This window comes from Amphiura filiformis, chromosome 20 (genome assembly GCF_039555335.1).
Source record: "Amphiura filiformis chromosome 20, Afil_fr2py, whole genome shotgun sequence".
NCBI lineage: Eukaryota > Metazoa > Echinodermata > Ophiuroidea > Amphilepidida > Amphiuridae > Amphiura > Amphiura filiformis.
In genome coordinates this window covers 48,382,601-48,399,212 of record NC_092647.1, presented here as the reverse complement: position 1 = coordinate 48,399,212, position 16,612 = coordinate 48,382,601, and the positions used below count along the sequence as shown (strand labels likewise).

At 36.1% G+C, this 16,612-nt stretch overlaps 1 protein-coding gene across 1 annotated transcript in view; it reads right to left on the bottom strand.

Moving 5' to 3' along the window:
- LOC140141882 (leucine-rich repeat-containing protein 71-like) overlaps window positions 1-16,612 on the bottom strand; it is a 49,846-nt gene that overhangs the window by 19,469 nt on the left and 13,765 nt on the right. Inside the window, 8 exon segments of the mRNA XM_072163753.1 lie at window positions 385-492; window positions 1,471-1,650; window positions 2,300-2,459; window positions 3,126-3,194; window positions 4,612-4,686; window positions 6,622-6,697; window positions 8,172-8,468; window positions 8,886-8,995. Coding sequence (XP_072019854.1) covers window positions 385-492; window positions 1,471-1,650; window positions 2,300-2,459; window positions 3,126-3,194; window positions 4,612-4,686; window positions 6,622-6,697; window positions 8,172-8,468; window positions 8,886-8,995 — 1,075 coding nt within the window.

Sequence of the window (16,612 nt, the reverse complement as noted above, 5' to 3'; positions counted from 1 at the left end):
TATAACACACACATCGTATGACACAATCTACTCAGCAATCCAGGAGTGTGATTGGTCAGTTCTACAGAGGTTCCATCTGTGCTGTACATGTGTGTGTATTGCTGCCCCGGGTTGCTGCCCACAGAACTGCATGCATATCGAGTGTCAAACGATGGACATACACAAATAGTTGATAGACCTGTATTATAGTTGTGTAATGTCCATAACATGAACCATGGTAGAGTCATGGTAGTGGAGCATCACAGTGTATGCTGTAAAATACAACATTTCTAGCAAATCGCTCCTTAGACGCAGGGTTTTTCTCAACAAATTACAATGAAGCAAGTTTTATATTGTGAAATTCAGCAAGCAAATATTGTCCACATATCACATAATGTTACCCACCTTTCTTTTAGAAGACTTATCTCTCTTCTTATCGCCTTTATCAAGATGACTGCCACTTCTGACACTACCAGGTCTGTCCTTAGAATCAGCTCGCCTTGATGGTGGAGGCTACATGGAAAAAAAATAGGAAAAATAATAGTTGGTTGTGGCAAATCATCAAAAATAGCCCTATTCAATACATGAATATGATCTCTATCAGAGTGATTTTTACTACATGACTCACAGCTTGGTTGAAGTCCATAGAGAATAAATCCTTTGTCGTCTACACTGCGCATATATTTGTGTTATGCTTGTAGTGATGATGACTAAAAAACTTACCGTTTGGATCACACTTCGCTTTTTGACTCTACTAGAATAATAGCATGCTCTGAGTTTTATTTATCTAACTCAGGGGCGTAGCCAGCTTTCTTGGTCAGGGGGCAAAATAAATATTTTTGGGGCAAAAACAAAAATAATTTCCCAGTTGCATCATTTTGACCCAGTATTATCAGAGAGTATTATACATAACAGGGGTTTTTTTTAGAGAGAATGTATGGCATGTAAAATCATTGATCTTCCAAAAAGGCCTTATTGACACAATGTATTTGTATTTTACAATATTTTGGCCCATATTCAGGATGAATTTTGATGGAAAACAGGCTCCTTGCCACTTTTCTTTTCCTTCCCAATTTTCTATCTGAGGGGCACTTTTCTCTTTCAATTTTTGTCAGGGGGGGCAGTCTGCCCCCCACTGGCTATGCTACTGGTCTACCCGAAAATCTGGCCCCACACCACAAAATGCAATAACGGGCTATCCATATGCCCCTATAGAAGATATCACCTTAATCTCCTACACAGTAAGGGGTATCACTTTCTAATTGACCCCATTTAAAATTCACAGTCTTTGAGTGTAGAAGGTTAAGTGTCTTCCATTATTCAAATGGAATAGCAAAATTGTTACAGTGTTTTTATGCTTTTACAATCTTAATCTATCACATCTAACCATACACACCCCTTATTATGTGTGTATGTCCCAGATTGGCAGTGTTCACAAACACACCCCGGTACACACACCCCTTATAATCAAAATAGAGACGTTATACATACTGATTTTCCCGATGTCCTGTCTGGTGAGCCTTTATCTCTCAGTAGTTTCCTTCTTTCAACAACCTCTTCATGTGTGAGTGGGAACCTTGAGAAGACTTCACCTAGTTTGATTGCACCCTTATCTGTTATCCTATTATTTGCTAGTGATAAAGACAGCAGCACTCGATTCATTCGCAAACCCTGTAAAATTGAAGAGTAAAAACAATTCATGTGTGAGTGGGAATCTTGAGAAGACTTCACCTAGCTTGATTGCACCCTTATCTGTTATCCTATTATTGGCTAGTGATAAAGACAGCAGCACTCTATTCATTCGCAAACCCTGTAAATTAAAGTGTAAAAACAACACATGGGGTTATGATTATGTGGTCGCAGATCAATAAACGTGCCAGCATGATGGTGACATACTCGCGAAACCACAAATACAAATGTAAATAGGAATAGGAATTCTTTCCTTGATGAGTACCCAGTGCATAAAGAAGTCAAGTATGTTGTTTGGAAGAACACTCATCTCATGGGCCTACACATCTCAGCCTAGCTCTAACTGCCTTGTTTTAGAGATTGCAGCCATTTCAGATCCTTTTAGGAACACCGTTGAGGAGGGCATTGGCATAGTCGATAATCAATTTGTTGGTCAAAACAATGTATAGTGCAGTGTGTGATCCAACGTACTTGTTTATTCAAGTTCATGCAAGTATGCTAAGGATTCACACTGATTTAAATGTCATACGTGCATGTGACAAATTTCTTATCACTGTCACACACACATCCTTACTTCAAGATGTGACACAACCCCAATTCTATGATGTGATTTCCCCATAAGTTTACTCACATTAGCTATAGCTTCAGCACCTTCATCCGTTATTCTATTATAGCCAAGATTCAACGAGATGAGATTTTTGTTGCATGTCTTCTCTGTTGATAATGCTTTCCCAATGGCAGCCGCGCCTTTGTCTGTGATGTTATTGTGTCGAAGTGAAAGATTCACTAATCTGCAATACAACACACATAATGAAATGAAATTACTATACAAGAAAAAGAGAGTGAGACTGTGACAATTATTTTATGGATATTCTGTTGATGGAGGCTTGAGCTGTCAATTCAGAGATACTACTTGATGTTGTCAAAATTCCTGAAAAACAAAGAAAAATCCTGAAAATGCATTTTCGAAATTACGTTACAAAATTGTCTGTGTTTTTTGATATACCGTACACAACTTTAAGGCAGCATGTGAAGACTATAATTTAAGGTTATTAATTATTTTAAACTGTTGTGAATTGGTAGTTCACAGCATCTTACGAATGGTAGTGAGCTTTGGCAAAATTGCATTGCTCAATTCATAGCGAAGCGTGTAGAAGAATTAAAATATCACAGATATACTTTTATAGGTGCTGCGGTTCTTGAGTTATGTTGTGAAGAGGGCTGAAACAACAACACTTTTGTAAAACGCATATAACTAATTAACAACAATAAATTAAGCAAGTTTGCAGAGTATACGATTTGTAGAATGAACTTTTGCAAAACATCAAGGTGTTAATTTTCAATAATATATTGATCTAGATAATTAAAATCGATTTTTAGGTTGCTTCGACCAACAATACCTCGTCTACCCTTAATAGTATACAAAAAATAGAAATAGAAAAAAAAGGACTACTTACAGACTATCTTCTCCTATAAGAGCAGCCCATGGTTCCTCTGGTATTGGGTTATTCTCAATTTCTAGATTCCTGAAATAAAAATACCATGATGATATAATCATTAGTGCAGCTTAGTGATTAGAGCTATACAGATGCTTAAAACGCAAAAGATCCTGACTTAAATCCCTCATTTGTGACCTGTTTGTTTGCCACTTTAGGAGCTCACCTTCCCTGTCAATATTTGCCAACAGGATGGGGCTTAATGGGCTATTCTAGTTGAAATCCATACACTCCTATGGAAGACTTTATCTTAATCTTCCACACAGGGAGTGTGAATTTCATATGGGGTTACCTGAATAGGTGACTCCATTTGAAATCTACACCCACTGTGGGATAGATTAAGGTCAAGTCTTCCACAGGAGGTGTATGGACTACAACTGAAATAGCCCAATACTGTTACCGACTATCAGAAGTTTGTGTAAGCAGCCAATCAGCAAGCACTGCGTAATTATGCGTTGCACGCTTGGTACGCAAATCTTGTAAATTAATTCTGCTTGACATTTTCATAATAGCCCACAGTCCTGTGTACAGAGTAACACCTGAAGTATGTGCAATTTTTCCATGACTGTTCTAATCCATACCGTTGGTGTTGAGACAATAGTTTGGCTTATAATTGGCAAAAAAAATGTCTAACAACATCGCGTATTGATACAGTGGCGAGCACAGAGGTGGGTGCAGCACTAACATGTATATACACTAGTTGCGCATTTAGAGAATAAACGATAGGAATTTTTATTTTGCCTATCCTCTACCGTGTGATAGACGACAGGCAGGTCCAATATTTTGAGAAGTGGATGCCGGCGCAGCCGTATCCACTACGATAAAAATATTGGACCTGCCTGTCGCTCTATCATAGGTAGAGGATAGGCAAAATAAAAATTCCTATCGCTTATTCTCATTCTTAGTCAGTTAAATATTATTTTAATAACTGTAAACAATTTTTTAAGCAAAACTAAGTTACCGTCATAAAAACTCCCCTCATTATAAAATGAACGAAACTTGTTTACAACTTCACGTATTTTTTGCGCTGCATTGTTAGCGCTGCTCGCGTATTCCGCACTAGTCTCACGCATCTAGCGCGATACATACGCGAACCTCTACACGCGTGTTACGCATTATCAAGACGCATGATGACGTGGGGTCGTCTACGGCCTGATAAACGGCATCCGAAATCATGCGATTGTCCAATCAGAAATGTGTCTACGAACTAGACCACTCCCACTGACTAAGAATGTGTAATGCATGACTGGCGCATGCTTAAATAATACAGTTTGGTACTTTATTGAAGAGCGCTGAGCGCAATAACAAAAACTAAATAACTTTCCCCAATTATAAGCAACCTATAATTAAAGATGAACTGCACCACAGAAATGGTCCTGGCAGAAGTGAGCCGAGTCTGATTTACTTTAAACATCAACTTCAATAAATGGCATAAAATACTACTTACTTGACATTGGCACATTGAGGTAAAACAGAAGCCAGTTCCTTGAGTGTTGTTTCTGTGAAACCTGTGTTCCAAAAACTAGGAGGATATAAAAAAAATTTATGAATATACAAATTCTAGCAAATCAATCAATTTTGTCACAAAACTGTAAGCATAAGCCAAAATACAATAACTTGATAAATCATGTGGTATGCTTGTCAACTAGTTATTAATATCAACATCCAAGTTCAACCATTATTATGTTTTCAGAATCTTGCTTCCTATACCTCTCCACACAGTTTAAAACGTCAAAAAATAGCATATTGGATGCATTTCGAATCCAATTTTAGCGCCACCTGGATCCCAATCCCCCGTGATTTTTAAAATCGCTGATTTTGCCGCCAATTTTAACGTATTGTAAATTGACCGATCGTATGTGATCAAGAGATAACACAAACGCACTGTATGAGACTATTCATTCATGAACTCGATTTTGTTTATTTTGCTGTCAAACCGGGGAATTTGATTTCTCACGGACGCGGAAAGAGATGTTTAATTTCATGATTCTAGGCTTGAAAGTCAACAATGTGGTTGTACTAAATGCATGTTTCAGCTGCTTAGAAATGAAGAAATTAATGTGGTTTGTTGAAATATCTTTGGAAAGTACAAAAACTAGTAAAAACCGGTGCTAAACCACTACGTAAAAGCTGCAGAATTCGGCAATCTCAAGACAATCGGACATCAAAAATTATCAAATTTTCTGACCAAACCAGAGGATTTATACCTGCCAAATGCCAATTATCACTTTTTGAACTAATTTGAGACTCTGCAAGGTGTGAATGATGTTAGCACAGACAAGGTAGGGTTTTAGATAAGCTTATGAAATCGGCAAATATAGTCCACCCAACTGCACTGTTGCCTTGGCTCTTGCACTGGCTGCAGGCTTGCACTCTGATTTTGTAGCTTAAGTTACGCTTACTTTATCAGTTTATTGCCTATCAAATATCATTATAAACACTTTATTACTTCATATTTTTAACCCTCATAATTCAATTATATCATTTTAGCAACTTTAACGACTCGGAACAGTACGTAACTTCATGAGACAGGATTTTTTCCCATTTCTTTCCCTCTAGTGTTGGTAGGCAATCTCTGGGAAGTGCAGATTAGTAAATAATTTTAGTGAAATGTATTTTACAATACATTCTAAAGTTACGATGGATTTTGAGACTTACGAAGCGCTATTTAATCGTCATAAATTTTGGTGAAATGAATCCCCATTAATTTAAATGTTACGGAAACTTATGGAATTCGAAGTAGGGCTGGCCAAAAAAGTCCGAAGTAGGCGGAAAAAAATTCCAAATTTTTTTTTTTCAATTTTTTTTTTTTTTGCTCTAGGCATGTAAGATCAGTCGATTTTGACGTCCCCCACAAAAAAAAAAAAAAAAAAAATCACGAAAATTTTTTTAAAAAAATCAATTTTGTCTTTTAATTTAAGATTCTGAAAACATAATAATGATAAAATTGGATGGTTTATTTCACCTAATGCAAAATTTATTGGTCTCGCTATGAGTTTTAAAATATTGGACTCGACTCACGCCTGGCCCAATATTTTAAAACTCATAGCTCGACTCAATAAATTTGTGCATTGGGTTCAAACCATCCAATTTTATATCAAAATATCATAATTTTGTCTTAAAACTAAGCCAAAATATAATAACTTGATAAATCATGTGGTATATGCTTATTAACTAGTTAACTGCTGATGATTGGGATATATTGAAAATACTCAAACTTGGATACACAACATCATCTGTGACTTTTATTTTTGCCTGTTCAGTGCTTAATTGTTGTGTAGCCCTTAAACTTAAAAAAATTACAACTTTCAAACTTTTCATGCACACAAGAGCGGGCTTGTAAACATATTATCAAATAATGACCCTTAAGTAGCCTGTTAAGATAATTCAGGCCTGGGTAGGACATCAATGGGCCCGGACCCAGATACACAGGTTTTGGTCACTGTCTTATACTTACTGTATTGAGTGAAGTTTTTCCATTGTTGGAAGGCATTGTTTGAATACACCCATCATGAGTTCACATATCTTCCACCCTGGAAACAAAAAATGATTAAATATGGATTCCAACATTAATAACATATTTATTCAAACAGCCACACATGTAAACTCCTTAACAAGAAATTTCATTTGGCTAATTTTATTTTGTGCAAGTGAGCATTTGCTGAGGATTTAAGGCAGGCTGGAGGGAAGTATGACCTAGCAGTGTTTGAACTCAAATATTGCAACAAATAAAGCTGACACACAAACAGAATGGTAAGGATTCTACAGAGGAAACCTGAGGCTTGATATTAGAAGTGTCATTTCTGCCCAATGTGCATGCTTTTTCTCCGGAGGATAAGAATGCCTAAAACTTTTATTTTGATATATTATTGGTCTTAACTAGAGAGCTGCAAGACCTATGGAAACATAGAGGTGAAATTCAACTTCATTGACAAATTTTTAGATCAACATACTAATATTAATACACCGCCATTTTTTAGTTAAATGGCTAAAATGGGAAAAACATGTTTCCTACCATCCCACTCACATTAAAACAAAATTGTTTTATTCTGTTTATGAACTTGAAATGTTATGCAATTTTTACACATTAGCAGGTTTATGCACTTTTTACACAGCAGCATGTTTATTTATTATAACACAACTGTCTATGCTAAATATATCTAACACTTTATGAATGATATTTGTGTAACATGTGGTACTAATATTTTCAAGGCATGACCGACTTTTCCAGATGCCATATCACATGTCATAGTAGTAATGATAACTCATTCATACTATAAAGTGCACCGGATCTGTAACACAGCTTGTTTGAAGGTCACAGATACAAGCTGAAAATATATAGCATATGCTACACAATCAGATCCAATCAGGAAAGAGTCAGTAATAGTGAAATTGAGATCCAAGGCACAAATGAGGAGCATAAAACAATAAAAAAGCAGACAAACTGATAAAAAGTTGTAAATTTGCAATCACGTAATTTTAACATCAGAAAGATTAGGTACTAAGCAAGTTATGGTAATATAGTCCAACCTCTTATATCCGGTCATGATGGGACCAAACAAGTGAAAAATCAAGATTTAAAAGTAAATTATGTGAAATTCTGCATTGACTGTCCCAAGGTACTGAAATTGAGACAACAAATGATTGTTTCAATATAGGGTGATAACACTAAAAGATGGTACGTGAGTGCTTGCGCAACATAGATATTTCACCCTATGCATTCAGAGCATGCAATTAAGTTGTCAAATCATCCAAAAACATTTTTGCCTGCAAAGATTTCACAGCCGAACAACAGAGAGCTCCGTAAAAAGAGGTCTGGATACAAGAGAGGTTGAACTGTAGCTCAATTTTCAAACTTTTCAACTTTGGCCTGAGTGGATCAGATTTACTTTCTTCTGAAAACGATCACTTACATGTTTAGACATTTCAGGTTTAAAGGTTAGCACTGAATAGTGAATAACCCATTTTAGTAACAACCTATTCTTTCCTTTTTCCTAAGCAACTGACCTCTAATAAATATCTCGGTAACCGTCTCTGGTTTATCCTCTTTCTCCATCTCCACTTGTACCCTAGGCTTAAAGTAATCAAACTTCTCCTTGGTAACAAATGTCTTTGGCTTGGCATCCTCTTCAGCCTCCTCAGCTTCCTCTGGATGAGGTTCCTTTGATTTGGGGTCTGGAGGAGGGGGTGTGCCTGGTCTCTTTGGACGGAGTACCACTGGAGGGATTTCTGCTTGATGTATGCCACCTCGTCTGCAGAGTTCTGTGAAGTCTGCTTCAAAGTTGCCGGTGCAGGTGTATGGCTCTGTTAAACAAAAAAAATATTGAAATGAAACCACTGTAATTAGAGCGAAGTATAAAGATACACACTTTTTAATTTTTATCTTTTCTGTTTAAAAGCTAGAAGAACTACCTTGTAGTTCTCAAGAACTGAAAACTGATTGGTTCTACTGCAAAACTAATTATAGGTTAATAAATGTGCATCGTGCACTTGTTGCGACTTGCGAGACAAATTGACTTAATAATGCACACACACTGTCGCTGAGATGTTGATGCATCCAATGCATGATTTGCTCATGATTGAATATTTATGAGGTGTATTTCATCTTACCAGGTGTCTTGTTAGCATACTTTGTACCTTGCTCTTAGGGGGCAGATGATGCAGCCAACTTCTCTAAATGGGCGTGATTTGCTCATGAATCTTTATAAGGTGTAATCTTACCAGGTGTCTTGTTAGCATCATCCTCTGCATCTTGGGAGGCTGATGATGCAGCCAACTTCTCCTTCATGGCTTTTTCCACCCTCTTCCCCATCTTTACCTTCTTCACAAAACTGTGCGGACAAAAAGAATGAAAATGAAAAAAAGTGTGCTCATATGATTGAAAAAATTGATGAACTTGTCTACAACAAGTATGAAAATTATTAACACTGTTCAGTGTTCATTCATAACAAAGTGTTTTATATGCCACTGAAAAAGCAAAACTTGATTTCTTATTTCTAGCCACACATGCTAAATAGATGACATGTATACTTTGGCATTTCCTTCCTTTGCATAAATGATACTGGTCTTCATTATAGTTGACTCAAATACTCAGTTTATGCTTTGAAACATTCATGCCTCAAATTAGACGGATATGTTATATATTTGAAACAGATGAGTACGGTACACAGCTTGGATTGCTCATTTGTGTACTAAATTACAATAATCAGTATACAATTTATTTTCATTCATTTGATGAAATTATGATTGAACAAAAGGTGAGTGGAAACCGTAACCATGATTCTATTTGGACACTGAAAACCAAATATGCCCAATGCCCCTAATATGCAAGATGAGAATACTATGTGTATGTAAAACAATCAACATTATTTACTGATTTTTATTTCCACAAACAACTGACATTCTGATTTGTTGACATATTTGTACATTCATATCAAAAAGATGCACTTGTCAAGCACTACATGTGTCTCTTTTTACATATAGCTAGAAATATTATAATACCAAACTCATCTCAAGTTAGGAATGTTCATTCATTGTTACTAGTTGACTTTGTCCACTTCAACAATAGAATTGGTTATGCCTGGTGTATGGGTTTTTACATGTGTGTGTCTCTATCTCTGTCTCTCCTTTTGTTTCCTTGTGTGGTCTCTGTCAGCTGGCAGAGTTTGTGCTAGGGGTAATTTTACCAATACTGAACACTTTAAGGGCTGGGGTAGCAACGTTGACACAGTATTTATTTTGGGACCTGAGAGCACATCAGACACATCAAATTGCATTCTTAATATGAAGAATGTCCTTCTGATATCAAATAATTTTGATTTTTTTGAAATTGGCGCTATAATACAAATTTTATGGCAAATTATTAAAAATTGATATTTTTAACATTTCACAGTCCTCAAGTCCTAAAATTTAACTCCTTTTGCAGACAGGTAACACACATGATTAGGAAAAAATTCCACCCGTTTTTGCTAAAAATCACTACTGCCGGCAGTAAATATGAATATTTTTTTCCGAGGAGCTTACAATTTTTATGCCTTTTGGGAAACTTTATTTATATCTTCAATACGGAAGGTCAAAATTTTCATATAATCGTCGCAATTTGGTCTATATTTCATACACTTTAAGTACATAGCTCCACCACCCACTGTAGCAGTAGCTACAACCCTGGTCTCTGAAGATCTGAAAAGGTAGGCCTACACTTTATTCTAAAAACTCCTTATGCATCAGGTGATAACAGAACTATACATGGGAAAACAATGCAGTTTTTAGCCCATGATTCCAAGCATGTGTTGCAGGAAGTAGGCCTATATGAGTGATGACAAACACCTGCATGGAAGATGCTTAACTTACAATGTATAAAATAATACAAGGTTGTACAAAACAAGTTACAACTTGTCATGATGGAAATTACATTATAATCTATGGACTTATTATGAACAAATTGAAGGTTTCTATCAGATGTTGCCTTCAAATATGAAGCATCTAAAGCAAGAAAAACTCTAGAAGCCCCATAAGAAGGGTTTCTGGTAGCTGCTTTGACAGATGATCAAGACAAGTTTAAGAGAGACGAATCACCATGATAACCAAGTAATATTAAACTTACGATAAAGTGTAATGCTTCTTAGCGTGAGTCTCTCTCACCTAAAAATTATTTGTAAAAAGGCATTGCCCGATAATTTGTACATTCAAGATGAAACCAATGATGAATATTATGAGCTGAATGCAATGTCCACCTTTACCACCACCTGACTGAGAATAAATGACATCACAATTGGTACAATACATACCTAGATCTCCTCTCTAGTTTTTTAGGTGAATTCATTTTGGCCAATCTAGTGAAGTGTTAAACAATATTGATGTGATTTCAAGAACTAAAATGTGAAACTAAAAGGGCACATCTTTCCGCACAAATGAGCCTTCCCTTTTAGAATAAACAAATGTTTCAAACAAAAATTCTTTGCAAGGTTCTGCACCACAGTACATGTAGGCTCTCCAACGCCAGTTTGGTTCCGCCCCCACAAACAGATGGAGAGAGCGGAACCAAACTGGCTGCGGTGAAGACTATTCGATTATGTGACCTTAGTCGCTGCCTCATTGAAAATCATTATGGCTATTGGCTAGTACTCAAAGCAGCTTCTTGTTTAGTCGGATTGGAAAGCAGCATACGACTTCTAAAAGTTCTTAGGTACCGTAAACCGGGGCTACATGACTCCTTGAATAGTTTGGTACACCACAAGCATTGCAGATCCCATCCCAAGTTCTCATAAGTGTGGGTAGTCTAGACCAGGCCTTCTCAACTGGCGGCGCGCGCGCCACTTGTGGCGCTTGGAGTCAGTCGAAGTGGCGCACAAAGTGGCGCACGGTAATTTTAATATTTTTTCACATAAATCTTGAACAAAAAAGAGGTGAAAATACTCAATCCGGGCCTTTAAAAAACCTTGAAATCCATGAGCTTCCGGGGGCACTGCCCCCTGGACCCCCGATAAAACTTCAGCACTACACCGTACCCGCTATGCGCCCACTCTAACTCACTAAGTCCTCAGGCGCCCTTAAACATTTTGGCACTTCATGATCACAGACATTTTCTAGTTGGCGCTTCAAATAAACTAGTTGAGAAGGCCTGCTCTAGACATTCCCATACAATTAGTATGGTACCGGTACCAGCATTCACAGCTGTCGCATTGTATTCCTTTCTGACCCCACAGCTAACAAACACACCTGACATGGGAATTTAGTACGTTTTGTTTCATCAAAGGTGACCAAAGGCAAGTGAAGGGAAATCTCGGGGATCGCATTTTATACTGTACCGGTATTGTGTCAGACCATCACTATCATATTTTCAATCACAATATTATGATAAGGTCCACTAAAAGTAGACCATTTTGGGGCTGTATTTTGAGTAAATGTCTCGTTTTGAATATTGAAAGTGTCCGTGACCGTTTGTCTGCAATGTGCGTGCGCCACGCCGCTCAGCGGCAAGCGGCATGGTAATATAAAACCAGCATTAGTACACAGCTCATTTCATGAAATGAGCTGTGTACAGTACCATGGTTCAGGTTGACATACATGCCTGTATACATTAGGTATGAGAGGCAAACCTTAGTTAACACATTTGCTAGTCAGCTAAATTGGCCTAAGCCAGGACCCAAACACAATGTCAATACTACAATACAAAGAAATTTAAAAGAAAAGAGTTGTCAAGGAAACCTGACATCATGTATAAATGTTGTCATACTTCACTTGACCAAAATATATGATTTTATTTTTGTGATGAAACAATCGCACATGGAATTTTAGAGGGACTGTGATAGCAGTTCCACATGAGACTATGCCTTATGCTGTTTTGTTTTTTAATTGATGCATTAATTGTTGGCTGAAATTTTTTGATGAATTGAAAGTCAATCTTTTACTTTGACAAGATGTAACTTTGCTACGGAAAGTGCTATGACAAAACGGTTTTCAGTTTTGGCTTTCTTTACTCAAGGCAAGGGCTTTAATTTGATATATAAAATGATGCAGTTTGATGGCAAATTTGAATTCACCTTTCATACCTACAGCTACATACATACATGTCTATTCATGATCCAGGTATTCATGTATTTTTTGGTAAGCTTAAATTTACAACATTAACAAGGCAACAAACACCTCCAAAACGATATTCATACATGTAGTCAATTAATCTACATCATCACGATCAATTAAGGAACTGTATTTTTGATACCTCTTACCTAGAGAGTTGAAAATAATTAACAAAAAGATCAAAAAACTACTCTAAAACACAGTCATCTTCGCTGCTTTTTGCATACACATTGAGCCGTACAACACCTGGCTACCGTCATCGTTTACATGTTTACACTTAGATTAAAATAGTGCTAAATGTTACAGTAACTTTCAAATTTACCCAGCAGCAATAAATTAATGTATAATATTACTCACAAATCAATGTATATAAATATTTAGATTATATTTGTCGTGTTCAGTTGAAATTCAGAGTAATTGGATAATTTAGCCTTTAGTTGTCCAATATTCTTCCGCCAAAGTTAGTTCGTTGGAAACGGGACTTTGCTGACGCAGATAGGAGCAGACGCAGGAAGAAAATTAACGTTGATTGAGGTAAATTTAATTCCAGTTTAAAAAATCAACAGCCTAATAATTTTTACATTATAGCGTTATTAATATATATCATATTTTCTTCTCTGAATCATGGTAATCTATATGCACTACTGGCGCATCATTCATAGTGAAATGTTAGCGAAAAAATCCGCGTGCAAAAAAGAGAAAAAAATAATCAAACAAGAATGTCCGAAAAAAACCCATCCTGGTCATTCTCATCAGCTGTCAACATTATCAATCACTCATGATGTAAATCAAAATCAATCAATCAATCAATCAATCAATCAATCAATCAATCAAATCAATCAATGAATTAATCAATCAATCAATCGATCATAATTATATTGATTTGTATGTTGATATTACGCTATATAGGCCTACTAAGTAGGCCTATGACTAAAGGCCTATTTTCCGGGCCTATTTTAACACGTATTTATGTACCCGGTATTATAGGTCCTACCTATATAAAAATACCTACCGCCTAAATTTTTCGTCTTCTGTCAAAGTCGACGGCATGTTAACCCGTTCGTCAAATTAAAAACGTTGCAAACCTGCTTAGGCTTACACAGCGATTTGAAGCTGCAATGTAAGTTAGAATCCAGTAATTCCGCACGAGTGCACGACATCAAATTTCAACAATCGCCCAACAATCTGAAGTCATTAAATCGTGATTTTTGTATGACAATACTCATAATAATAGTAATTATTTTGAGTAAATATTCTTGGACATCCAAGAGCAAAGAAAATCGCTACATAAATATATAATATAATAGCACCGTCGCATCCATGATTGAATTTTGAAATTCCCGATATGCCCTATAAGCTAGTACCGTATACTTTACGCATCAGATCTCGATCTCAGCTACAAGTATTATACAACATGACTTTAATAAGTCTTCTTAAGTAAAATAGTCAAGAATTGAAAATAGCTTGAGGATATGTCACTGTGTTCCTTCCGAGTGATGTGAAATTTGAATGTACAGCTGCCGTCGTGTCGCTTAAGATGTTCAGTCTTGCAAAAAGATGAAAAACAACATCTAACAGAATTGGCACGCACATTAAAGTATAATTACTGAACAAGGATGTGCATCACCACCATCATCAATCTTGTGCGGCGTCATCTCAAGACAGTGCAAGGTTGATTGAGGAGATGTCCCGGCTATTCCAGTTGAAAACCATACACCCTTATGCATATGGAAGACATTTAACCCTACTCTTCAACGTAAGGAGTGTATCGGTTTTAAAAAAAAGCGCAGCGATATTATAGTGCGCTACGCACAGGCACAACGCCTAGACGTTGATCCACAAGCCTCAGCACACTCATATCAAAACCTTTCTATGTGAAAAGTAACATGTTTTCTACCCAAAATAATATTCACTGCGCAATGAAAAGCTACAGTGACCTTGATCAACGCGAGCTATGTGGAGTCATGCTAAAAATAGATCGTATAGTCTATGCAAAGTCTACGCTGGTCGCATTTCACTGTAATGCGAATTATGCTGTGCCATATAGACTGTGACTAAGACTAGCAGACCCAGCGAGTTATCGAAGGGACTAGAATTGACTTCTGATTAGGGGGTACCCATAGTTTTATGTATGCTGCGAGACTAAATTCAGGTCTATCATAACCATTTTTAGATGACCATTAGGGAAAATGTCTATACAGTCGATTAACCCGAGGACATTTTTAATAGCGTAGCGCTATTTCGTAGAGTGACTGTTGGAACAGGGCAGGTTTGACAGGAAAACCCAGAAAAACTTGATTCCACGCAGGGAAAGGAACACAATTGAGTGAAAACATGGAATAAATAAAAATTCAGGCGGGTTCATGGAAGCACCTACAGCTTCAAAAAAAATAATTTTAGGGTTAAGGAATATCTCAAGGTAATATAAACGTGGGAACAGAATTCTGAGTTCACTAGTTCGAAATTGACGGCGATTTAAAGAAAAATTTGGCCATTTTTAGCTAGTTTTCTGTTGCGTTTTGAATGGCCAAGTCTGTCGTGGATTCACTGATTCTGAAATGTTACTAAAGGTTTTGATATGTAGCTACACTTTACACATTCAAATGGAGTTACTCATTCAGATAACTCCGTTTGAAATCCACACTCCCTAGCCCTATATGTGACAGATTAAGGTCATGTCTTCCATAGGGGGTGTATGGATTTCAACTGGAATAGCCCATTTCATTCAAACACCTTATGTCACAAAAATATTAATTAAAACACGACTATAATTAAAACTGTTTTAATTAATATTTATTTATGAATATTTGCTTATTCCCATTTCAATTAATATTTATGAATATTTGCTTATTCCTATTTGCTTATAATTATTCCCCGATGGTCGAAAAAGCCACCGTTTTTTATATTGTTGCATTTAAGGGATGGGGTATGAACGTTTGGACAGTATTTATTGTGGGACATTCAAAATCTATTTTGGGGATGTTAACATTCACAAATTTAAATAATTGGCCAAGTGTTGAAAATAAAGGCACGTCAATCAATCAATCCATTAATTAATTATTTAATAAATTATTTATTAAAATTAATTAATTAATCTATATCACTCAAGCAAGCAATTAATAAATCAAGCAATCAACCAATCAATATTTTTTAATTTCATAATTATGTTTCAATTTATCAAGCTTCGATTGGTAACTTTGATGATATTAAAGGATCTTTTTTTTTTTTTTGCTTTTTATATTAGTAGGCCTAGTTTGTATGGGATTTCTTAAATATTTGATAGATACCTGAACAGGGTGGGAATGGGGAGAGGGAGCGGTTGTGATGGTAGAATTAGTGTTAGAGGATGGTGGTAGAGTTAGTTTTAAATATTATTAATTTGTATGATTATCAAAATTCAAGGTATTATTTAAAAGTTAAAGGTATAAAAAAACTTATGGCAGCATGGGGAGGGGGAAATTTCGATAATGTGGTAAAACAAGTGGATATTTCAGATCATCACTTTTTGTCAGTGAAAATGACGTTTATTCAATTCTGAGAAATGCAATACAACTAAGTTTTGTATTTTGAACTATTTTAAACGTCGAATTTTGGTAAAAATGGGCGTGAGGAGGGGGTTCGAAATGCAAGGCGTTTTTGTGGCAAAATTGTGTTTTATAGTAGAGAGAATAACATTTTGTATGTTTTTAATAAATTTGTTATCTTTTAAGACTAGTTTGAGAAAAATATGGTTAGTTCTGTGTTACAGATACTATGTTTTGTGTCAAAATGTGTTAAGTCCATGCCAGAAATTGTGTTTTGTGTCAAAACGTGTTAAGTCCATGCTATTTTTAAAACAAATTAATTCATTAAAAAAAATAAAAAGTCTC